The sequence below is a fragment of the Hyperoodon ampullatus genome (assembly GCF_949752795.1).
Source record: "Hyperoodon ampullatus genome assembly, chromosome: 9".
Lineage (NCBI taxonomy): Eukaryota > Metazoa > Chordata > Mammalia > Artiodactyla > Ziphiidae > Hyperoodon > Hyperoodon ampullatus.
This window is the reverse complement of record NC_136922.1, coordinates 16,051,828-16,077,091: the sequence shown is the minus strand read 5'-3', so window position 1 is coordinate 16,077,091 and position 25,264 is coordinate 16,051,828. Positions and strand designations below refer to the sequence as shown.

The 25,264-nt window shown below is 41.5% G+C and overlaps 1 protein-coding gene across 20 annotated transcripts in view; it reads left to right on the top strand.

Annotated features, from left to right (window-relative positions):
* The window catches only part of NRCAM (neuronal cell adhesion molecule), a gene marked incomplete at both ends in the record, with an annotated part of 88,217 nt that overhangs the window by 46,970 nt on the left and 15,983 nt on the right, over positions 1 to 25,264 (top strand). For 8 of the 20 annotated variants that reach the window (XM_079711544.1, XM_079711542.1, XM_079711556.1 and 5 more), the window contains 7 exons: positions 5,777 to 5,974; positions 6,072 to 6,142; positions 7,147 to 7,372; positions 7,773 to 7,888; positions 9,230 to 9,434; positions 13,387 to 13,509; positions 14,760 to 14,936. In XM_079711544.1, coding sequence (XP_079567670.1) covers positions 5,777 to 5,974; positions 6,072 to 6,142; positions 7,147 to 7,372; positions 7,773 to 7,888; positions 9,230 to 9,434; positions 13,387 to 13,509; positions 14,760 to 14,936 — 1,116 coding nt within the window. Of the gene's footprint in view, positions 1 to 5,776; positions 5,975 to 6,071; positions 6,143 to 7,146; positions 7,373 to 7,772; positions 7,889 to 9,229; positions 9,435 to 13,386; positions 13,510 to 14,759; positions 14,946 to 15,923; positions 15,960 to 25,264 lie in introns of all 20 variants that reach the window. The other 12 variants (XM_079711546.1, XM_079711541.1, XM_079711543.1 and 9 more) reach the window with 5 other exon arrangements.

Here is a 25,264-nt window from a genome sequence, read left to right as displayed (position 1 = left end):
ATAAGGGTACTGGAAGAGCTTAGTAAAATTAGACTATAGATAAGCTTATAAGTTTTAAAACCGAAAAGATACTTAAGAGAGTAGGCACAAGTCTGTAATATATTACTACCTTCAGGTATATACTGCAGGAAGACGAAATTCCTTTCCGATGATGACCTAAGATACTGCTGAAGTGATGTGCGTGTTGATTTATTGCACCTTCTGGTAAAGCAGACTAGATCCAATGAAATTAAACAAAAGCATCCTCTCTATCTTGTGTTCTTTGGTGGTGTTCCTTTCTCAGTGGAGTTTTTGGTCCTTGATCAGAACACGTATTCATTCATGCTGAATCTTCCAGGTAATTCAGTACATTAGCCAGATTTAGCTGGTGAGGGTGCTTGGAGACTCTTTTTACCCATGTTAAAATGATACCATTAGATTTAAAGGCATTTCTACTCTTTCGTTCGTTCATTCATTCAACAGACATTTATTGAGTACCTATTATGTACCAGGCATTCTTCTAAAACAAAACAGTCAAAAATATCTGCCCTTATGAAGTTTATATTTTAATTGAGGACACAAATAAGATAAAATTAATACGTGTTATGTTATTGTGTATAATGTCATTATATATATGTATATATGTGTGTAAATATATATATATACACACACGCACACACACACACACACACACACACACACAGATCTCTTTTTAAGAGAGAACCCACTACAAGGGATGTCAACACCAGGCTCCATCTGCTGCCCCCTCCCTAGGGATCAGCTGCAGTGTTCCCATGAGGCCCCTCTCTTCCTGAGCTAGTCCAGGGACTGAGCACAGCGAGGGTCCTAGATTCAGCCATGCCTCCTACAGAACTTCACTCTGGGGCTCCTTGCTGACCTGGCTGAATCTATCTGTATTGGAATCTGAGGCTTTTTCCACACACACCTCCTTCCCCTCTCCTTTCTCAGACGTCAGACCTGCATTACGGTCTGAAGATCTCCCCTGCCGTCTCCTGCTTTCTCTCTCTTTTATCTTCCATGGACTCTTCCCCAAATAAATCTCCTACACATTTAGTTCTATCTCTGCATCTGCTTCCAAGAGGAGTCAAACACACATATATCTATACACATGGTTATGTGTGTGTCCATGTTTAGGCCATGCAAAGAACAAAGCAGGAGAAGGAGAGTAAAGAATATGAGGGTCAGGGGTATAGTTACAAACAGGGTGGTCAGGAAAGGCTACCTTAAGAAGGTAACATTCGTATGCAAAACAGTATGGAGGTTCCTTAAAAAACTGAAAATAGAGTTACCAGATGATCCAGCAATCCCACCCCTGGGCATATATCCAGGAAAAATGAAAGCTCTAATTCAAAAAGATACATGCATCCCAAAGTTCATAGTGGCACTGTTTACAATAGCCGAGACACAGAAGCAACCTAAGTGTCCATCAACACATGAATGGATAAAGAAGATGTGGTACATATATACAGTGGAATACTACTCAGCCATAAAAAAGAATGAAATCATGCCATTTGCAGCAACATGGATGGACCTAGAAAGTATCATACTAAGTGAAGTAAGATGGAGACAGACAAATATTATGTGATATCACTTATATGTGGAATCTAATAAATAGTGCAAATGAACTAATTTATAAAATAAAAATAGACTCATAGACATAGAAAACAAATTTATGGTTACCAAAGGGGAAGGGGGGAGGAATAAATTAGGAATTTGGGATTAACAGATGTGCACGACCAAACAAGGATTTACTGTATAGCACAGGGAGCTGTATTCAATATATGGTAATAAACTATAAAGGAAAAGAATGGGGAAAAAGAATATAGTTATATACATTTATTTATGTATAACCAAATCACTTTGCTATATGCCTGAGACTAACACAATACTGTGCATCAACTATACTCCAATTAAAAAATAATAAATTTTTGAAAAGAAGGTAACATTTGAGTATGTCAATAAAGACATGAGGAGGCAGGTAGTGAACACACTATGCAGTTAACTGGAGGAAGAGCTTTCCAGGGAGAGCAAGAAAAACAGCAAAGGCCCTGAGACAGGAGCATGTTTCTCGGAAGCCACTGTGGCTGGCTGGAGTGAAAGGAACAAGAAGAAGTGAAGTACGAGAGAAGGTCAAAGAGGCAAAGGGTTGGTGGGTGGAGTGGGATGTGCACTGTGCAGGGCCTTGTAGGCCCTTGTAGGCGTTGGGGAGGAATCGGAGGGATAAGTAGAGCAGTGGTCCCCAGTCTTTTTGGCACCAGGGACTAGCTTCGTGGAAGCCAGTTTTTCCTCGGAGCGGGAGGGGGGGATGGTTCAGGCGATAATGTGAGCCATGGTTCAGGCAGTAATGCAAGCGATGGTTCAGGTGGTAATGCAAGCAATGGGGAGCGGCAGATGAAGCTTCACTCGCTCGCCCAACAAGCCTAACAAGCCACGGACCAGTATCAGTCCACAGCCCGGGGGTTGGGGACCCCTGAAGGAGAGGAATGGAGCACACTGGCTATTCTATTGAAAAGGGTCTAGAGAGGAACAAGAGGGAGAGCGGGGAGACCAGGCAGGACTACAGTTCTCAAACCATGCGTTGAAATGCCATACAGAACGTCAGCAAACCTCACAGGTGCCTCCGGATATGAAGTTTTTGATTTTTAAATTTTGGTTTTTATTTTTAATTTTTTAATTTTTTTTTTTTGGCTGAGTTGGGCCTTTATTGCTGTGCACGGGCTTTCTCTAGTTATGATGAGCAGGGGCTACTCTTCCTTGTGGTGTGCAGGCTTCTCATTGTGGTGGCTTCTCTTGTTGCAGAGCACAGGCTCTAGGCGTGCAGGCTTCAGTAATTGTGGAACATGGGCTCAGTAGTTGTGGCACATGGGCTTAGTTGCTCCACGGCATGTGGGATCTTCCTGGACCAGGTCTCGAACCCGTGTCCCCTGCATTGGCAGGCGGATTCTTAACCGCTGAGCCACCAGGGAGGCCCCCAAATTTTGGTTTTGAAAAAACACAGTGACATCTGTCAGACACCCCATGAAATACTAGCTGGAGGCAGTTCACAGTTTCAATATTAATGGTGCTACATCACACTGTGACAGTGTCATATCTCTGCAAAGCCTTTGTGGTGATAAAAAGCAAGTACCATGTGAAAATAAGTGTGAAACAGGAAATGAGGAAGGTGGTGTCAAATCTGTTTACAAGGTTGGACAAATTATGTGGTGCCCAGTAGATTTTAAGACATAAACACTTATTATTTATTTATTTATTTTATTATTATTACTTTTTTTTGCGGTACGCGGGCCTCTCACTGCTGTGGCCTCTCCCGTTGCGGGGCACAGGCTCCAGACGCGCAGGCTCAGTGGCCATGGCTCATGGGCCCAGCCGCTCCATGGCATGCGGGATCCTCCCGGACCGGGGCACGAACCCATGTCCCCTGTATCGGCAGGCAGACTCCCAAGCACTGCGCCACCAGGGAAGCCCTAAACACTTATTAGATTATATAGACCTAACTCCTTAATACACAGAAATGTTAGGTATTTCTTTTGACCTAAGGGAGCCATGAAAAAAATTACTGAGACGCTAAGCACACCGTGAACTAAGAAAGTTTGGGAACTTGTGAGCTAGGAGGTTATGCAATAATTCTCACAAGAGATCTTGGTGACCTGGAGTAGGCTTATAGGGATGGAGGAGCTGAGAAATGGTAAGCTGAGATTTTGAATATATTTTAAAGGTACAGCCAACGGGTCTATTGAGAGTATAAGAGAAGGAGAGAGCCAAGAAGGACTTCAAGGTTTTGACCTGAGTTGTCACTACCAGTTGGGGTGAAGAGCAAGATGAGTCTTGGTCACATCCAATTCGAGATGCTGTACTAGACAAACAAGTGGAATTCTTGAGTAGGCAATTAAGTATCCAAGTCTGCAGTTCTGGGGAGAAATAAGGGCTGAAGATATAAATGTGAAGGTCATCAGTTTATGAAACTGGAGATCACCAGCAAATTAACATAGATTAGAAGGAGAACTCTAAGTGCTGAGCTTCCGAGCAATGCAACACATAGTTCTAGTTCATCTGTGTACCTTTAATTCATATCATGGTACATGGCATGTAGTAGGCAATTAATGAATATCTAAATACCTATTTTTTGCATTTCTTTTTTTTATTGAAGTATAGTTGATTTACAATGTTGTATTAGTTTCAGGTTTACAGCAAAGTGATTCAGTTATACATATATTTTTTTGACATTCTTCTTCTTCATAGGTTATTACAAAATATTGAGCATAGTTCCCTCTGCTATACAGTAGGTCCTTGTTGGTTATCTCTTTTATGTATAGTAGTATGTATACGTTAATCCCAAGCTCCTCATTTATCCCTCCCCCTACCTTTCCCCTCTGGTAACCGCAAGTTTGTTTTCTATGTCTGTGGGTCTATTTCTGTTTTGTATATAAGTTCATTTGTATCATTTTCTTTTAGATTCCACATATATGCAATATCGTATGATATTTCTCTTTCTCTGCCTGGCTTACTTCACTTAATATGATCGTCTCTAGTCCATCCATGTTGCTGCAGGTGGCATTATTTCATTCTTTTTTATGGCTGAGTAATATTCCATTGTATGTATGTGCAACATCTTCTTTATCCATTCATCTGTCGATGGACATTTAGGTTGCTTCCATATCTTGGCTTATTGTACCTAGTGCTGCAATGAACACTGGGGTGCATATATCGTTACAAATAAATACTTATTTTTTACAAGGGTAAAACATGTACATACCACAAAATTTTAGAGACAAGAGTGTAGGTATGCACTGGAAAGTAAGTCTTCCTCCCACCCCTGATTCTCAATTCCTCCAGTGACGCCAGTGTTACAGTGTATATCCTCCAAGAGGTAACACATGTACTTTAAGCGTATGTGTATGTGTATATGTTATAATAAATCTTTTTATTTTTATACAGCTGTAGTATCCAGCACACACTGGATTATGTTCTAAACCCTACTTGGTTTCACTTAACAATATATTTTAGAAATCATTCTGTTTCAGTACATGTGGAGCAGCCCTATTCATTTTTTACAGCTGCAGAACATTCCATTGTGTGGATGCATCATAATTTATTTAATCAGTGTCCTATTGATGAACATTTAGGTTCATCAGTGTCCTATTGATGAACAATTGTTTGCAATTAGGCTGTTTCAGTTGCAAACAATGCTGCCATGTGGATTCTTTTTCATGTGCCTTCGAACATATGCATGAGCACATTTATTCAAAATAAATTGCTGGAAGCACAAAGGGTCTGAGTCAAAGGGTCTCTGAGTTAAATATTGTTAGATGTTCTAAATTGTCCTCTATAGAAGTTGTACCAATTTACACTTCCCACAAAGTATGAGAATGCTTGTTTCCCTGTGTCATAGTTCACAAAGTGTGTTAAACATTTGATTGTTGCCAGTATGTTTGGTGGGAAAAGGTATCTCTCTGTATTTCACGTAACATCTCCTGTTATGAAAAAATCAATCATCTTTTAGTATGTTTAAACTTTCCTAGGAATATGTGGGTCACTTCTAAACAATTTTAAGGAGCTAAACTCAGCATGCTAGAGAAAGCATACTCTTATTGGATTTGCTTAAGTGTTGAGGACACTAGGCTTCTGAAATCAAAATATTCTAGTGAATTTTTCTTGAAAGTGAGATAATTCATGTTCAGCTGCTCTTGTTAGATTGTCCTGTTCGTTATCCTCGCGACCTACCACTGGGTGACGGAATTCATGTCTTGGATTTGTTGTGTGTGTGTGGTGTGGCCAGAATTCATCATTGAATATGAAGATGCAATGCATGAGCCGGGGCTGTGGCATCACCAAATTGAAGTCTCTGGAGCTCAGACCACAGCCCAGCTGAAGTTGTCACCCTATGTCAACTATTCCTTCCGAGTGATGGCCGTGAACAGCCTGGGGAGGAGCTTGCCCAGCGAGGCATCTGAGCAGTATTTGACTAAAGCTGCAGGTAAAGCAGGACTTCTGTGACATGAAATAAAATAGAAGGCTTTTCCACTGTTTGCAAGAGACCAAAGTTTACGAGTATGTGGCTGTTTAACTTCTAGAACCAGATAAAAATCCCACGGCTGTGGAAGGGCTGGGATCAGAGCCGGATAATTTGGTGATTACGTGGAAGGTGAGCTATGTCTGAAATATTCAACTATATTTTAGAGTGGAAAGAAAAGTTGTTTTTAAATAATACCTGTATTAAAAATCCCCTTTCACACATTTTTTGGAATATATACATATATCATATATTTTTTAATCGTGTAGTAGTTAAAAGCTTGATCCTTGGAGCCAAAATGAATGGTACAAATCCCAGCTTTGCCACTTAGTAACTGTGTGACTTTAAGGCATTTCTTTAACATTTCTGGTGTGTATCTGTGTGATGGGAATAACAATAAACCAACCTCATAAGATTAAAGGAGTTAATGCACTTATAACGTACTTAGAACGGTGCCTATCACATAGAATGTGCTCAATAAATAGTAGCTTGTGTTGTCACCATCGTAGAGAACCTTCTAGAAGACAGGTACCAGTAGTCAACTTCTTCTACTTTTTTCTTTTTGGCCTGTCTCTATTTTTTGGACTTGGAAAATTAATATATATTTGCTTGTGTGATTTTAAAACTTATTTTAGATAGATCCATACATCCATTCTTAGATACATACGTGTTTGTATATACTTAGATACATACATGCCTGTAGAAACAGGATAGAATGACAAGCCAATCTCTTTTTTTTTTTTAAAGAAAGAAGTAGTTCACAATTTCAGTCTCCAAGTAAAATAGACAGTGAGGTGCTGTCACACAACCAGGAACACATAAAGGAAACTATATACATGGAAAATTTTATGTCACCTACCCATGACTGTGGAGCCAGAATCTGAGAGGCCTGGGGGGTTTTTACTACTTCAAGATAGAAATTAACCACCTTTGAAATGTTGATCCCAAACAAGCTGTGGATCTCATCACAGGTGAAAAAAAAGGACAAAAGGTCCCTGGAGAAAATTGTTCATAGCTTGTACTTTAGTGGCGCAGTGCTCACCATCTTTAAGTCTGGGAATTGAATTTGCCGTTCCAGTAAGAGATGGCACCGCTGATCTGTTTTATAAGCTCTGATGGTCTGGCTTTTCTTGTAGCCCTTGAATGGTTTCGAATCTAATGGGCCAGGCCTTCAGTACAAAGTTAGCTGGCGCCAGAAGGATGGTGATGATGAATGGACGTCTATGGTTGTGGCAGATGTATCCAAATACATTGTCTCGGGCACCCCGACCTTTGTCCCATACCTGATCAAAGTTCAGGCCCTGAACGACGCGGGCTTTGCTCCAGAGCCAGCTGTGGTCCTGGGACATTCTGGAGAAGACCGTAAGTGCCTGATGCTACTTCATGTCTATTTTTCCCCAGCAAAACAGACTTAACCAAAGTGCAAGTCAAGGCCATGTCCAGAGGTGCTGAGATTGGGAGGGAGGATGGGAGGCAGCCGTGATTTCGCTCAACATTTCTGCATCTAAACAGCCTGCTACGTAGGAAATAGGTTCAGCGTGTTAAAAGTTATTACTTTTTAAAAAGATATGTTGTTCTCACAAAGTCAAATGAACAGAGCTCAAAAAAAAAAAAAAAAAAAACCCATCTATTCTCCATCCTTGATAATACATAGAATCGGGCTGGGGCATGTTTCAAGCTAAAATTAGGAGACGGTGACATTTTTTGCAGGAAATTCAAAATGACATTGATACTTCTACCCCCCTTTCTCATCTTTCCCTAGTCCCAATGGTGGCTCCTGGGAATGTGCACGTAAATGTGGTAAACAGCACCTTAGCCGAGGTGCACTGGGACCCGGTACCTCTGAAAAGTATCCGAGGACACCTGCAGGGCTATCGGGCAAGTGAAAGAGACCTTTCATGTTCTTTTCTCAGAAACAGTCCATCGGCCAATGCCAGACGCCCTTTGCTTGGCCGGAGGAGGCCTTGAGAGTTCATCAGGTGTACTGCCTCAGGAAGCCTACCTCTGAAGCATCCCAGCTAGAGCTGGATCGAAATCTCACTGCACACAAAGGGAGAAAAAAATTCTTTCTCCATTTTTCCCACAGATAGTCTACATTCTGCCAACTCAACAGTTACCGCATGCACGAAATGAGGAAAACCGATGTTCAAAAAACTAGAATGTAATGAAATGCACCTAGCTTTAAAACCACACTGACTGTGGTTTTAAACGAACAAAACTATGTGTTGAACAAACAAAACTATCCAGAAAACAATGTAGACTTTTGTTTTAAATAGTTTAGATTATAGTTCAATATCCTAGAGTTCCAACTCAGTCATTCTTATAAACATCAGTTATCTGTGTTCTTGGGAAGCACAGAAAGACCGATTCATAGTTTTGATTGAGAGGTGGTCAAAGAACTTTCACACCTACCAAGGCAGTCAGGCTTTGATTGGTCAAACCCTGACCTCTAGAGGTCGGTTTTTGCACTGCATCATGTTCAACTTTGGGTTTTTGGTTTTTCTTCCTCTAAGATTGCCAGATTCTGTATATATGTTGAGTTCTCTTGAAGGTGCCTTTAAACTCCTAAGATGACTTTAAGAGGACTTAATAAACAATAGTTCTGGATTTCTATCCAAAGTTAATCAACATTTTATCTCTTCAAAATCTGTCTACAATTTCATACCAAAAAATAAGTATTTTTAATTAAGTGATGCAGTTTGGCAAAGTGAGAAAGCCCTAGACTTGAAGTGGAGGGTCTTCTTATGTCTTGATAGCCCAGGGGCTCTTCTGTACTGTAGGAATAGTAATAATAAACGCTTCACTGTGGTTTTTAGTATTAAACTACATGATATATTGTACATGAAGTTGTATTAACTCTGCAAAAGTATGTAAATATTGGGCAGTACTTTTTACCATTAGAATATTTTATACAAGTAAAGGACACTTAAATCCTTCTATATGGGTCTCATGCTGTTTCACTTCTTTGGTTTATTTCACTTAGACTTCTCCAACAACATAGCATAACCGCGCTTCATCACAATTTCTTAAAATTTCCCTCATTACCTATGCCTCCTACTCTCTTGCCTCAGAAATGATATCTGTCCGTTGTTCCACTAGTCTAAAACGCACCAAGGGAACTTTCTGGGGAAAATAATAATAATAAAGCTTTACTTTTGTGAGCATGAGGATTCTGTTGGCTCCCTTGTCCATCCCTGACTTGTACTCTTGCTGTTTCAGATTTACTACTGGAAGGCACAGAGTTCGTCCACAAGACACAGACGCCATATTGAGAAAAAGATCCTCACTTTCCAGGGCAGCAAGACTCACGGCATGTTGCCTGGGCTGGAGCCCTTTAGCCACTACACACTGAATGTCCGCGTGGTCAACAGGAAAGGGGAGGGTCCAGCCAGCCCCGACAGGGCCTTCAATACCCCGGAGGGAGGTAGGGTGGACGTGCCACTGGGATCCTCGCAGTGAGTGGTGCATCCTCAGGGACTGTGCGTGACCGGTGGGCCCCCAAAGAAAGTATAGTCTGGAAGCCAAATGTGCTTTTCCCACAGATGAACACAGCACACTCAGAGCTGACAGAGTGTCAGCTCGTCGATGGCCTGAGGGTGTGGGGAAGGCTTCAGAGGCTTCCCTGAAACCCCCTTTCTCTTGACTTAAAATGTTTCTCCACAGTTAATCACAAGGTCAAAAACCTTGCTAATTTTTTTTCATACAATTTTTTGTTTTTGGCCGAGCTGCATGGCTTGCAGAATCTTAGTTCCCCAACCAGGGATGGAACCTGGGCCCTGACAGTGAAAACACCAAGTCCTAACCATTGGACCACCAGGGAATTCCCTATTTGTATACAATTTTTAAATGTTACTTTCCATTTACAGTTATTACAAAATATTGGTTATATTTCCCATGTAGTAAAATACATCCTGGAGCCTGTCTTACCCCCAGTAGTCTGTACCTCCCACTCCCTCCCACTGGTAACCACTAGTTCATTCTCTATATCTGTGAGTCTGCTTCTTTTATGTTGTATTCACTACTTTATTGTACTTTTTAGATTCCACATATAAGCGCTATCATACTGTATTTATCTTTCGCTGTCTGGCTTATTTTACTTAGCATAATACCCTCCAAGTCCATCCATGTTGCTACAAATGGCAAAATTCCATTCTTTTTTATGGCTGAGTAGTATTCCATTGTGTGTGTGTGTGTATGTATACCACAGCTTTTTTTTTTTTTTTTTTTTTTTTTTTTTTTTTTGCTGTACGTGGGCCTCTCACTGTTGTGGCCTCTCCCATTGCGGAGCACAGGCTCCGGACGCCAGGCTCAACGGCCATGGCTCACGGGCCCAACCGCTCCGCGGCATGTGGGATCCTCCCAGACCGGGGCATGAACCCGTGTCCCCTGCATCGGCAGGCGGACTCTCAACCACTGCGCCACCAGGGAAGCCCACCACAGCTTTTTAATCCATCAATCTGTTGATGGACACTTAGTTTGTAGAACCTTGCTAATTTGATGCTGACTTGGGTCATTAACTTTCTGACCTGAAGCAAGTTATACAATTTCTCTAAACCTCAGTTACCTTAGCCAGAAAGCGTGAGAACTAGATGTGATCACCTCAGAAAAATATCTAGAAAGGAAAAGAATCCTCTAGGTTGTAGTTTACTTCTTTCTCAGTGCACCTTTGCAGTTCATGCCAACGTGGAACTGAGTTAGAAGGTTGGCCATCTTTTTTTTTTTTTTTTTTTTTTTTTTTTTTTTTTTTTTTTTTTTGTGGTATGCGGGCCTCTCACTGTTGTGGCCTCTCCCGTTGCGGAGCACAGGCTCCGGATGCGCAGGCTCAGCAGCCATGGCTCACGGGCCCAGCCGCTCCGCGGCATATGGGATCCTCCCAGACCGGGGCACGAACCCGTATCCCCTGCATCGGCAGGCGGACTCTCAACCACTGCGCCACCAGGGAGGCCCGAAGGTTGGCCATCTTGACAGAACGTGTTGGGAAGAGAAGGGAAGAGTCATTGCAAGTGTGGGCCATGGCAAGGGGAGGAGGAAGGGAGAACCAACCACAACTGATGCAGGAGTGGGGGCCAGAGGAGTCAGGACACAGCCACCTGGGAGCCTAGTGGATGAGGAGAGAGGGCCATGTAGTAAGAAAGGCACTAGCGTGGCCTTTGCTTATCTTGAATTTTGCCTCAAGCCAGTATTGAAAATGATCCAGATAGCTTCTGTGGATTGCTTAGGTCTTTTTTTTTTAAATAAACATTTTGGTTACAATTTTATTTTAGAGGACAATTCTTTTTTTATTGAAGTATAGTTGCTATACAATATTTTGTAAGTTACAGGTGTACAGTCTTTTTTATGACTGAGTAGTATTCCATTGTAGATATGTACCACATCTTCTTTATCCATTCATCTATTGATGAACACTTAGGTTGCTTCCATGCTTGGGCTATTGTAAATAATGCTGCTGTGAACGTTGGGGGTGCATGTATCTTTTTGAATTAGTGTTTTTGTTTTTTCCGGATATATACCCAGGTGTGGTTAAAAGCAGTTCACAGACAAACCCTGTCCTGGCTCCTGGTTGAAGGGCTCATGGTGTTGGCAGCTACCCAACAGCCTCTGAGAATCACCTGTGTCCACCTCCCATCTCATTACAATGGCTTGTCCTCAGCCTCGTTGCTCCTTGGAGGTTTAGGGCTCCTTCCACTAGAGGCTTTCGCTAGTGAGACCCTACACTGGCCCTTTAGATGGCTCAGGGGAAGGTGCCATAGAAAAGAGAACCAGGGGATTAAAGAACAGACAAGAGAAGAGTAGTCTGTCCACAAAGGTGAGAAACAGCATGGCTCCTTCAGGGAACGGTAAGTCAGGCAGGCGAGAACGGCGAGAAGAGGGAGGAAGTTCAGCTAGGGAGGACCAAAATGATGGATGGTCTTAAATGCTATGGATATTAACCCTCAAGCCAGAAGCTCTTAACCTGAGGACGGTAGTCTCTTCAGGTGTCAATGAATGGGTTTAAGGAGCTCCATGAACCCCCTAATATTATATACAAGGTACATATATTTTTCTGGGGAGAGTTTGTGGCTGTCATCAGTTTCTCAAAGGGGTGATTTGCAGAAGCTTAGAACTCTGGGCCAGGACTGTTCTAGGCAAAGGCCACTGAGGGTCTGAAGGGGGGCAGTGGCAGAGAGGCGAGGAGGGAATGGATACAGTTGAGGTTAGCAGGGTGGGTGCGGCAGGATTTAGTGTCCCAGGAGTTGGTGGAAATGAGGCAGAGGGGGAAATTCAGCTCGACTGCCTGGTTTCTGGCGAGAGGGACAGGAGGGTTTAGGGAACATGGTAGGTTGGGTAAAGAAGGTCACGATCGTGAGGGAGGGCTGCCATCATCCATCATGCTCTGAGGAAGTGAATGAAAGACCAGGCATGTTTCCGCTGGTAATTTGCCAGCCTCTGCCACGGACAACCTGACACCCTGCACTCCTTCCTTCCCCAGAGCCAGGGTGTGCCAGCACCCGGGCTGTTGTCCATCACTGCGAGCTGCCGGGCGTCTCTCAGCTCTCTGGATAAGAGCTCCTCTGTGCTTGTGGGGGGGCTGGCTCAGGCCCAGAGCCCGGCAGGCAGAGTGTTCTGACTGTTTGGAGACACCTGATTTGTTGGAGAAAACAGTCCTTAATAGCCCAGAAAGAACACAGCTGCTTCTACTCAACGGTCTGGTTAGAATAGTTCCGCTCAGTCACTAGCTCGCTTTTATTAAGACCCCATTCACGAAACAAACAAGTACCATCTCTTTTAAAACCATTGGTTTGGGTCCATATAAAGGCAAAGCCTTTATGTATTTGGAGAGGATGGTTTTTTTTGGTGTGTGTGTGGTACACGGGCCTCTCACTGTTGTGGCCTCTCCCGTTGCGGAGCACAGGCTCCGGACGCACAGGCTCAGCAGCCATGGCTCACGGGCCCAGCCGCTCCGCAGCATGTGGGATCCTCCCGGAGCGGGGCACGAACCCGTGTCCCCTGCATCGGCAGGCGGACTCTCAACCACTGCGCCACCAGGGAAGCCCGGAGAGGATGGTTTTAATGAATCTAAATGGAACAGGTGAGGGAAAAAGAGCAAAAGCGAAACAGGTTTCTCTTAACGTATTTTCAGCTGAATCAGGAACAAAAACGAGTTACAGAAGCCAAAAATCTTGGGGAATTCCCTGGCAGTCCAGTGGTTAGGGCTTCACACTTCTGCAGGGGACACGGGTTCGAACCCGGGTCAGGGATCTAAGATCCCGCATGCCGTCTGGTGCAGCCATAAAAAAAAAATCTTGATGAGTTGTGTGGACCTGGTGAAATATGTCACTTTAATACAGTTTGAAACATTCAGAAACCTTTGTGTTGACTGTATGTCTCATTTGAAGTCCCCAGCGCTCCATCCTCTTTGAAGATTGTTAATCCAACACTAGATTCTCTCACTTTGGAATGGGAGCCACCAAGCCACCCAAATGGCATTCTGACAGAGTACACCTTAAAATATCAGCCAAGTAAGTTATGGGGAGAAGGAAACAGGGAAATATGGTTTACGAAGGAAAAAGACTGTTATCTTAAAATACAAACGGGGTATTTTCTTTACAGATGTAGAATATATACATATACCTTCAAGTGTTATTCTAGAAGGAACTTCAAATCATACTTTTTAAAGAAAAATGACATGTGCTTTTGAAAATTAAATTACGTGGAGAATAATACAGACCTTGAGCGTGGGGCTTAAGTGCGTGCTGTCGTTATGTATGTAGGTGTCATGTATTGTATAACCAGCAGAGGGTAAGAAGAGGGGTTCCTTTGGCGCAAGGCCTCTGAAGATGAGATTTAGGGTTATTTAACAGCCCATGACTCCACCTGCAAAAACAAAGACACGAGAAATGCTCTTGCGATTCAACCAGAAAATTCTCCCAGCTTAGAAGCCCCTGGAAAACATATTTCCCCTTGTTACACCATATTATAGGATTTTTTTTTATGGTTTATCCCATAGTTTATTTTTTTATATTAAAAGGTATGCAAAAACAAAATTAAATATCTATGTATATATATTTACATATATACATACATATATTAATATATGCATTTGTATTAGAATCGCAGTGTGAACCTTGAGATTATCTTATTTTTAAATTTTTATTGGAGTATAGTTGATTTATAATGCTGTGTTAGTTTCAGGTGTACAGCAAAGTGAATCAGTTATACATATGCATATATCCACTCTCTTTTTAGATTCTTTTCCCATACAGGTCATTACAGAGTGTTGAGTAGAATTCCCTGTGCTACACAGTAGGCCCTTATTAGTTATCTATTTTATATACAGTAATGTGTGTATGTCAATCCCAATCTCCCAATTATAGGACTATGTAAGGTTATCAATTATGTCGGACAAAGAGTGAGTAGGATTACAAAAGTCCGTGTAGTCCAGGTTGAACATTTTTGGTTGACACATTTATTTACGATAGTATTCCTACAGCAATGAATGTTCTTTTTTTTTAATGGAGGTAACATTGGTTTATAAAATTATGTAAGTTTCATGTGTACAACACTGTATTTTGACTTCCATATACACTACGGTGTGCCTACCACTAAAAGTTGAGTTTCCATCCAGTTGACCCCTTTACCCATTTCAACATCCCCCCATTCCCCTTCCCTTCTGGTGACCATTGTTCTGTTCTCTGTGTCAGTGTGTTTGTTTTCGTTTGGTTTGTTCATTTATTTTATTATTTTATTTTGTTTATATTCTTATTGACAGTTAACAGCACCCATGAATTAGGCCCTCTGGTAGATTTGAAAATTCCTGCCAACAAGACCCGCTGGACTTTAAAAAATTTAAATTTCAGCACTCGGTATAAATTTTATTTCTATGCACAAACAGCAGCAGGATCAGGAAGTCAAATAACAGAGGAAGCAATAACAACTGTGGATGAAGGTAAGATGGGTATGTATAAAATCCATATAACTAGAAGTATCGTGAGACAGAAATCTTTAAGTTTATGCTTTTTCTTTCCTTCTTACCGTGGAAGTATCCGTGTTACCCAATTAATACAAACACTTATTTGTAACCTCTCATTCTGATATATATATATATATATAAGCAGCTATTTAATTCATACTGGAATAATGATTTGATGTTTGTTTTTTAAGTCCCTATGAAATTTTTAAACTTATATTAAAATATTGAGGTGAGAGTGGGAAATTACAGTATTTTGCCACACTTAAATTCAAAGTTCATGGCAATGTTTTTTCCTATCTACAACTTTACATATATACACACATACGCATATGTGTAATACACACATGCAGACACAGACATGCATACCTATACACAAATAAATATATGTAACTGTGGTTCTGATCTTGATTTACCAGAAAATAATTTGCTAGTCTACATACTGATTTAGGTTTTCTAGCAAGGAAATCAAAACAGTTATTAAATAAAGCATTTACTTTGTGTTTGAGCATGGGACTTCATAATTTGCTATGCCATCTGGTACAGAAAGCAAAAGAGCTCCATTAAAGTATTTAAAAAAAGAATGAACACTTCCTTTAATACTTTTAAAAATTATTTTGAAAAACTTGAGATTCAATGAAAATGATCAAAAGCATTGTAAAAGATTTTGCATGTCTCTAAATTGTAGAATTGCTTAAGGATCATTTATTTGATTATCTTCCATAGCATAAGAAATTGACATTTTTACCCCAAAATTGGTTTGAAATCTCCTAAGCCTTCTTACATAATAGGCAAAAGCACTTTAAGTAATGTGGGGATTTGATTACTGGTAAGTTTGGGAACAAAAACGTCCCCTGTACCTGATGTGGTACACTCCATTCTTCTTGCATGCATTTTAAGAAGTGTTTTTATGTAGCTTTACATGCTAACTATATAGTGTCCTATTTCTGTTTCCCTTCATGAAAGCTGGTATTCTCCCACCTGATGTAGGTGCAGGCAAAGGTAAAATCATTCAACTGCATGACTTTCTACATGTGTGAAATTTGCCATGTTAACCATGGGGAAGTGCAGCATGGGTTAAAAGAGAAAATATTTAAAATAAGCTTTGAAGCACCAAAAGGAAGATAAGCTCCTGCAAGATCTTGACTTTAAAATTCATGTCTAGTCTTTTTTACAAGGAGAAAGCCACCCACTGAATTCACCTTTTCTCAAGACTTATCCCAGGTCCAAATCCTAATCTTGGCTTTTAATGCTATGACCATGGCTAGACCAGACAGGACCCAAACTGTACCTTTGCCACAGACCCTCACGATGGCCATTCCGTCTATGAAGGGTTCAGAAACGTTAGTCCTGTGATAAAAACGGCCAGTCAGAAATCAGACCAACCGAGCTTCCTGTTCTAATCTGATTTACCTGTACTCCTCCTAGACACAGTGCACACGTTGCTGGCATCACACTACACCGTCCACCTGGAATTTCAGCTTAGCCATACTCCAACTGCCCTGGGACTGAAAGCCTTCCCAGTGGGATCCCCTCTGACCAAGTGTTCAGGCAGCCGCATGCTCTGCTCAGCTGTGTTATTCCATTTCTGTCTTCGCCAGACTGCTTAAGTCTCCTCCTGGGGAAGAGCCAACAATCACAGTGAATTACTCTTTTTTTTTTTTTTTTTTTGCGATACGTGGGCCTCTCACTGTTGTGGCCTCTCCCGTTGCGGAGCACAGGCTCCAGATGCGCAGGCTCAGCGGCCATGGCTCACGGGCCCAGCCACTCCATGGCATGTGGGATCTTCCCGGACCGGGGCACAAACCCGTGTCCCCCGCATCGGCAGGCGGACTCCCAACCACTGCGCCACCAGGGAAGCCCCACAGTGAATTACTCTTGTTCTCCTTTATTGCTCACAGCTCTCTGGATGAGGAAGATTGGTTGGGAGAATGGTACTGGAATGAATTGTAGTATTTCTTCCACCCAAAGATCCCCCAGTCTTTGACTCTTGGCTATTGGTAGATTTGTCAGCTTTTTAGGGAGCAGTGGAGGCCGCCCCGCCTCACATGGCACTGTTCTCATATAGAGCACCCCTGGCCAGGGATTTTCTTGGGCTTTAACAGACTGAACAAGTACAAATTGGAATGAAGAAAAAGTCAACCAAAAGAAATAAATGCTTTGCCCTAAGTTGTTCAAATCTTGGGAGCTTAGACCTGGTCATATCTTCTCTTTTCTTACAAATCTTATCTTCAGAGTCTTGGTAAATTTTAAAATGTAGATCAGGTAGACTTGGGAGTGATTGAATAAGAACTGTAACCATTTCCAATCATCTTAATAATGTTTTATAGGTGTTTTTACCCTTGAAAGAACAAAGTTGTAAACATTCAAAATGTTCGCAAGATCGTGGAAGGATGGGACCTCTCTTTTCTAAGTGTGCTTCTTTCTGGGAATGATTAGATCTCCATTAAAATCCGTGGTGGTCTTACAATAATTTACTGCTGGGTTCCCCTTAGACCCTTCATGGAAGCATTCCAGAGAAAGCCTGGCCTCTTTCTCTGTGCAGTGGCCATGTCACTGGGGCTCAGCCTAGAGGCAGTAGCCGATTACTTGAGCTGCAGCAGGGCAGTTTGTGTTTTCTGTTGACTTGTCATATTGGAAAAGGACGTGCATGCCACTGGAAAAAAAAATCACCTGCTGATTTTAATGAATTCAGACTAACTAAAAGAAATGTCAGTTAATATAGTTGAGGTTTTACCATTTGATGTTACTAAATTGAATTGTGAATTACTTCTGACTATAGAGACAAGCAAAAAGAGAGTCTCCGAAGGTTCCTAAAGCCCCCAGTGTTGAAATCTGGTGGAGCTCAGATAAAAAGAGAAATGGGGCTTCCCTGGTGGCGCAGTGGTTGGGAGTCCGCCTGCCGATGCAGGGGACACGGGTTCGTGCCCCGGTCCGGGAAGATCCCACATGCCGCAGAGCGGCTGGGTCCGTGAGCCATGGCCGCTGAGCCTGCGCATCCAGAGCCTGTGCTCTGCAATGGGAGAGGCCACAACAGTGAGAGGCCCGCGTACCGCAAAAAAAAAAAAAAAAATAGAAATGGTGTTTAAAAAAATTTTTTTAAGCTAAATCTAACCTTCTTTTCTATACTGTTTCATTTAATAGTGCATCAGTAAGTAAACATTGCTTGCATTAAATGATAATATTTTACCATGATGAGACTTTAAACTGCTTGAGAATAATTTGTTTCCCTGGGTTTCCCTTCCTTAAAAATATTTCTTTTTTCAATCTAGGAATGAATTCTATCTTCTTCTCTGTTTTCCTTCTTCGTGTAGAGTTTAGGGACTCTCTGGGAGACAAGAAAAATAAAAGTTCTCCACAATCCTTCCCAATTTTAGTATTTTTAATATATCTTTTATATATATATATTTTAATCTTTTATATTTTAATTTGAAGCAACATGAAAGAGAGTAAGTAAGAGATGAACCATTGAGAGAAAAGAGGTGTGATATCCTTGGCTCTAGAAGCATCAGCCTCTAGGGATTTTCATTCACTTCTGAAGAGAGGAAAAGAGATGGCTTGGAGTTTACATTTTTAAATTTTCTTACAGATTTTAAGAGATGTGAATGAAACCCAAGCTTCCAAATATACAACTACATTGTATACATTTTGTATACAATTACAAAATGATTATCTAAACCATGAAGTAGAAGCCAGGAGAGCTCAGTCAGCTGTATCATGCCAGGCTAACCCTTTTCCTTACTGTTATCCTCAGTTTGAGCATGGAAATAGGTCCTCGAAATCTTCAGGAGTCACTTCTTTTGGTCTGTGTCTTTGTTGGGTCAAAACTCTCAATATCGGTGTAAGAAACAGTAGATGTTTAGCTGCTTTTGTTCAATTTATTTGTCCCTTTAAATAACTTCAGGGTCTGGGGTTCTAGGAAATAGACCTGTGAAGGCATCTATAGAAATGAACTGAAAACACGCAGATAATGGATTTGACTTATGGTCCCAGTATTGCTGATGGATGGACACTGCTTTATCTGTGGATTATTATCTGTTTTCTCACCTTGGGACCAGTCATCAGGACACTTTTGTGAGGTGACTAGTTGGGGCACAGGAATAGGGAGAAACTAACTGGAAAGTCAGGAACTGAACCTGGCTCTTGACCTAATTAGTAGCCGACTGTGGTCAAACAGGATAGAGAAGAGGAGGGCACTGAAGCGCTGGTGACGAATCCTCTCTGTGGTCAGACTCTCACTGTATCATTATACCAGAGTCCACTGCACAGCTACCACTTAGGTCAAGAAACAAGGCCAGTGAGTAAAAATCAATTTTAAAGTTCACAACTTTATTTGGCCTGAACCAAACCAAACCAAACAAACAAACAAAACAAAAATCTCCAACTATGTAGAAGGTTCAGTCAATCAACAGCTCATGTCTATCTGGCCCATAAAAAGCATCAGCCTTTTTTAAGGCACTGTGTGTTAGGACAGTAAGGCAGACTCTGCCTTTGATGTGCTTACAGTCTGGCAGGTAAGACAACACATTAAAAAAGAGTGAAAAGAGAGGGAATTTGAACAAAATGTTACCTGAGCTTAGAGGAGTGAGCCATTTATTTTGCCAAACAGGATCAGGAAAAGCTTCCCAAAGAAAGTAATATTGAACTTGAAGGACGGATAGGATTTTGGCAGATGAGTCGGGGGGTGGGGTTTATAAATTCTTAGGAGCGGGAATAAGCCAAGGCATGGGGTTTAAAAATCCACAGGATGGGGCTTCCCTGGTGGCGCAGTGGTTGAGAGTCCGCCTGCCGATGCAGGGTACACGGGTTCGTGCCCCGGTCTGGGAGGGTCCCGCCTGCTGCGGAGCGGCTGGGCCCGTGAGCCATGGCTGCTGAGCCTGCGCATCCGGAGCCTGTGCTCTGCAATGGGAAAGACCACAACAGTGAGGGGCCCGCATACCGCAGGAAAAAAAAAAAGAAAAAAAAATCCACCTATGGGCAGAGGTGAGCCATCCACATTTGAAACAGGGAAGTGACAGGATCAGAGATGTAGTTTCGGAAGCTAAAACGTAGGTAACCACGCTGGTGGGCTGTACAAAGAAAGACTTATGGTAGGAAGAGAGATTAGATACAGATTTAAGAAAGCCTAGAGGAGAAATGACACTAGCACATCCAAGGAAACCTTGCCTGGCATGTCATAGGTGCTCAGTGAGTGTTAGTTCAGTAAGTGCATGAGTGGGTATTAAAAGCAAGGAGGGTTAGAATTCTCCATGATAAAAGGGGCCAAACTGCATAACCTTAGGAAATTGCACTGTCTTCTCTGGGTGTCTTTAAAAATAAGCTGATTGCTCTTCCGTTGGAAGGTATGGTTCTGCCTTGAACATCTTCCATAATTACCCCAAGACTAAATTCCTCAGTTTCATGATTCCAAAAATTTTTAAAGAAAAGTAATGTTTTGCCTGGGCTCTTTGCCACTGATGTTTTACTAACATCATTAGTTTTACTAACTAATGAACACATGTTCATTAGTACTGTTGTAAATATGTCTCTGTTGATCGATCATATTCCTATCATTATTCCTTTAAGAGGAGAACCTCAGACAACTGGTCAATTAGGTCCACAGAAAGACGATATATAATTCCATAATCAGTTTTGTTTTCTGCTGTTTCCCACCCTTAGCACAGAGGGGCACACAGTATATATGTGATGGTACATTCGATCACAAAGGTCAAATGCATTATTGAATTTCTTTAATATACTTCTCTTTTTGATCCCAAGAAAGGCTATTTCATCGAATTTGTTGCCGTAGAGGGCTTTAGCTTCTAAATTATATAACATACTTGGGAATTTTAGAGTCTGAGTAGCCCATTCCTGCTTTCTGGTTTACTATCCTAGGATGTTTTCCCAGGGATAATAATTGATCTTATCGTTGTTTAACTATCCAAGTTAACATAGCTGTAAATATGTCATTTCTACTTTAGGCTATTGAGGAAAGGCTGATGGAATTGTCAGGCTTAGGTAGCCAAATAACATCTTTTAATGACTGTAGATGTCATCTTAACTAGGTGAAAAGCACGTAGCATCACACAGGCTCCATAATTTGGTGTTTCAGGCAGCCGTTTAGATTGCACTATGATTTTTCAGAACATGATATATAACGAACACTCGGCAGGTAAGATCGTCTTGCTCTCTGGGGTGTGTCAAGTGAAATAGTTCTTCTTCCTTTTATTTCTTGGTTCTTCACTTCTGATAAAGAGTATTGGGCTTTTTTTTTTTTTTTTTTTTTTCAGCTTCTCTTCCAGTACGCCCTAACTATCCAACCTTCTCCAGAGTAGGTGCTCCTCACCTGGGGTCCCTGAGCTCCCTAGAGGCAGATTCTTAAAGAAATGTGTGACTCAAAATACATCAGAAGCATCTTTTTCTCACCCAACACAAATTCCTTAAAGACCTGCACTGAGATGATAAATAGCATGGAAAAGCAGCCACTAGTATGGGGTTTTTTTGTTGTTGTTGTTGTTGTTGTTGTTTTGGTAAGTGGGCCTCTCACTGTTGTGGCCTCTCCCATTGTGGAGCACAGGCTCCGGACGCGCAGGCTCAGCGGCCATGGCTCACGGGCCCAGCCGCTCCGCGGCATGTGGGATCTTTCCAGACCGGGGCACAAACCCGTGTCCCCTGTATCGGCAGGCGGACTCTCAACCACTGCGCCACCAGCGAAGCCCTAGTAGGGGGTTTTACCTTGCAGTCTCCCGTGTTCTGTGACCTCTGCCCCCGGCATTGTTTGGCAGCTCCCTTCGCGCTGTACATCAGCAAATGGAGACGCTGATGTTCCCTGGGACTGTCTCTCATGGACAACAGTTGACACTGTTCAGGACCCACATCACAGAACTCATACATTTTAATTCAATAGAACTCATTATTTCTGATTACTAATTTATTTCCTAATGCTGTGGTTTAAGAAATGAAAACCCTTTCTGTAATGAAAGTGAAGTAAGAGGGAACCCTGAATTTCAACAGTCAGTTCTAATTTCATTTTACTGGAGCAATTTCAGAGTACTTAAACTTATTTTACATGTTGTGTGTGTACGGTTTTGCAGTTTGATTGTCTGTCTGTCTGTTTTATTTTTCTATTGTATATTTACTTCAAGCAGTAAACCCCAGGATCAGCAAACTTATTACTGCCACTGCTGAGACCTCAGCCAATATCAGCTGGGAATATGAGGGACCAGAGCCTGTGAACTTTTATGTTGAATAGGGTGTAGCTTGCAGAAAGAAATGATTTTGTTACCCGGTTTTTAATTTGGGGGCTGCATTTGAGGAGATTGAGAACATTTTCAAGATGTACTGTGGATCATCTTGAAAAATAACTTGATCCAAATAAATGGATCAGATGTATCTGAGAAAATCACAGCGAACCATCAACCTATATATTTTATATGTAACTAGGAATCTCTTTGGTTCATGTTATTAAATACAAGGGACATAATAAGTTCCATTGCATATGTTATTTTCAGGTTGTGGTACCTAAAACTGTTCTTTACCCACGACTTGTAAACAAGAGTAGTAATGAATAATTATATCTCAATATTTAATGGATTCCCAAGTCAGGCACTCTACTACATCCTGGCTACATCTACTAGGAGATGGCACAGCTTTAGTTTTCAGCAGTTTATGAGAACCCAGTGCCCCCTCCTTAATGAAGTACACTCTGCATGTAATGAGCTGGGTGGCCAGTCAATGTTTGTGACAAAATGTTGAATATAGTCCAACTTTCTGTTTAAGGCTTTATCGTGCAAATAAATACTAAAAAAAAAAACCTATGGGTTTAGAAAAACCAATACTTGGGAAAAGTTGAATCTATAACTTGGATAAATTTTAAGGTATTTAAGTTTACCAAAAGATTCATCTTGTGAACCTTAAAAAACCTTTCCATAGTTCAATCCAGCTATTTATAACAGTTCTTTTCAGAAATATCATTAGAGAAACTCAATAATTTCACAAGGCAAGGTTCAGATCAAGAAGCTTCCTTTGTATCAAAAAGATTTAACCCAATGGGAATATATGCAATTAAAATGCAATCTGATATCCAGTCGATTTTTCTTTGAGGACGTTTTCATGTAGTTCTTCATTTTCACTGATTTATTTGACATGACTCAACTTATAATCATCTAAAATGATAAACTGAAGCACCCTAGATTTTGCCTTTAGCTTATAAAGTGTATTTTCCTTTCTGGAAGCATTAAGTGACTTCTGTTCCCTTAAAATATTCAAATGTGTTGTTTTTGCAAAATTTCCATAGGCAAAGAAGAATGGAGGAAAGAAACTGTAAATGGTTCTCGGAGATTCTTTGGGTTATAGGGTCTAATGCCAGGAACAGCATACCAAATTCAAGTTGGTGCTGAGGGGGACTCTGGTTTTGTGGGTTCAGAGAGTATGCTTGAGACAGGCCCAGGTGAGGCACACACCACGCCCGTTTTGGCTCCCAGTCAGAGGTGAAGCCACTCAGCGCTCCAGCTGGAGGTGGGAGTGCTGGTGGAGCTGTGTTTTGAGTAGGATGTCAACTGTGCGGCCCAGTTGGGTGGGGAATTGGGTTCTTAATTGTCTTTGGCTCTTTATATCAAATGAATTACAGAATTGAGCACATCATCTTCTAATCACACGATTGCCAAAACCATTACAAAAGCAGAGGGAAATATGATTCTTAACCTACATGATTTGGGTGGTTCAATTTTTCACATCATTTACATGTCTAAACTTTCCCTCCGGGTTAGGATGGAATTTTGAAACGCTTTAGAGCTGAAATAACTCATTGATAAAGTCACAGTTTTTTATGCCAGAATGGACTGTAATCCAGCAGAACCCTGCAGTTTGGGTTAGACAACTGATGCAAAGAACGTTAAAGTGATATTGAACAAGAAATCGTTCAATGCATGTATTTCATTATCGTACCATATTTGACTGCCTGTATATATTTTAGTTACGTGACCATTGTCACAATACACAAGGACATTGCAGTTTCTAAAAGAAAAAAGTTTCTAAAATAAAGAAAAATGTTCTTGTAAGATGCAAGAATATTCCTATTTACTCATAAGATGGAAAACAATCCCCACTTGCTTCAATTTTAAGAAGGGTTGTGGGATGTGTGTTCATTTTGTGATTCATAAAACCATGTTATATTCAGTCACTTCATGCATTCTTGGGGGCATGTTGAATTTCCTGTAGAACCTTTAGGCAAAAATGTATTTTTTTGTGTCTTTCCTTACCCAAGCATTATGATTTTTTTTTTTTTTTTTGGCGGTACGTGGGCCTCTCACTGCTGTGGCCTCTCCAGCTGCGGAGCACAGGCTCCGGAGGCACAGGCTCAGCGGCCATGGCTCACGGGCCCAGCCGCTCCTCAGCATGTGGGATCCTCCCGGACCGGGGCACGAACCCGTGTCCCCTGCATCGGCAGGCGGACTCCCAACCACTGCGCCACCAGGGAAACCCCCAAGCATTATGATTTTTAAAATCATTTCTTCTAATTTAGAAAAGATACAAACATGAGTGGTTTTTTAAAACAGAAAGAAACCAAAGGTAATAGTCAATAACTTATTAAATAAAGGTAATATTAAAATGCCTTATAAAAATATTCATGTGCTAAAATCATAATGCTTAAGGAAAAAATTTTTTTTCCTTTTGGATTTTCATATCCACTTGCGTACAGAGTTCTAGGAAAATACTGTTTTAAACTTAAAAGAGGAATATCCACTCACAGCTAGTGTGATGAGGTGTCTGTTATTATCGAGAGCTTTTAATTTCAAAATACTAAAAACTCAAGTAGATATTCTGCCCATATTTACAGCTAGGATGCTAATAATAGTCACAGCCCTAGCATTTATTCAGAGCTAATCTGTACTAGGGGAATGGTTTTCTTGGCTTTTCTCATTTGGTCCTTACAACAGTCCTGTGAAGGAGACAATGTTGTTACCCACTCACACTTCACGTCAACGACCAGTCATGAGAGGTAGAGGGCCTACCCTGCCACCCAGCTAGAACGCAGGAGAGCTCAGCCTTTCAACACTGAGGAGAGGCTCTCACTACACCCTCTGTTCAGGGCCACGGAGGCCCACCTCCCAAGGGGAACAGCTTGTCTCAAAAATGACCCCTCCGTTCAGCACTTGGGGCATCTTTCCAGCTATTCTGGACCCTTCATGGCCCCAGTGTACTCCCCACCTTGCAGATCTAGCTAGAATTGGACTCCACCCACAAAATCAAGTTGTGGCCTATTTTTTCGGTCCTCTTCTAGGACAGAGGGCAAACCCTTTAGAAAAACATTTTGTCTTTGGTGTTAC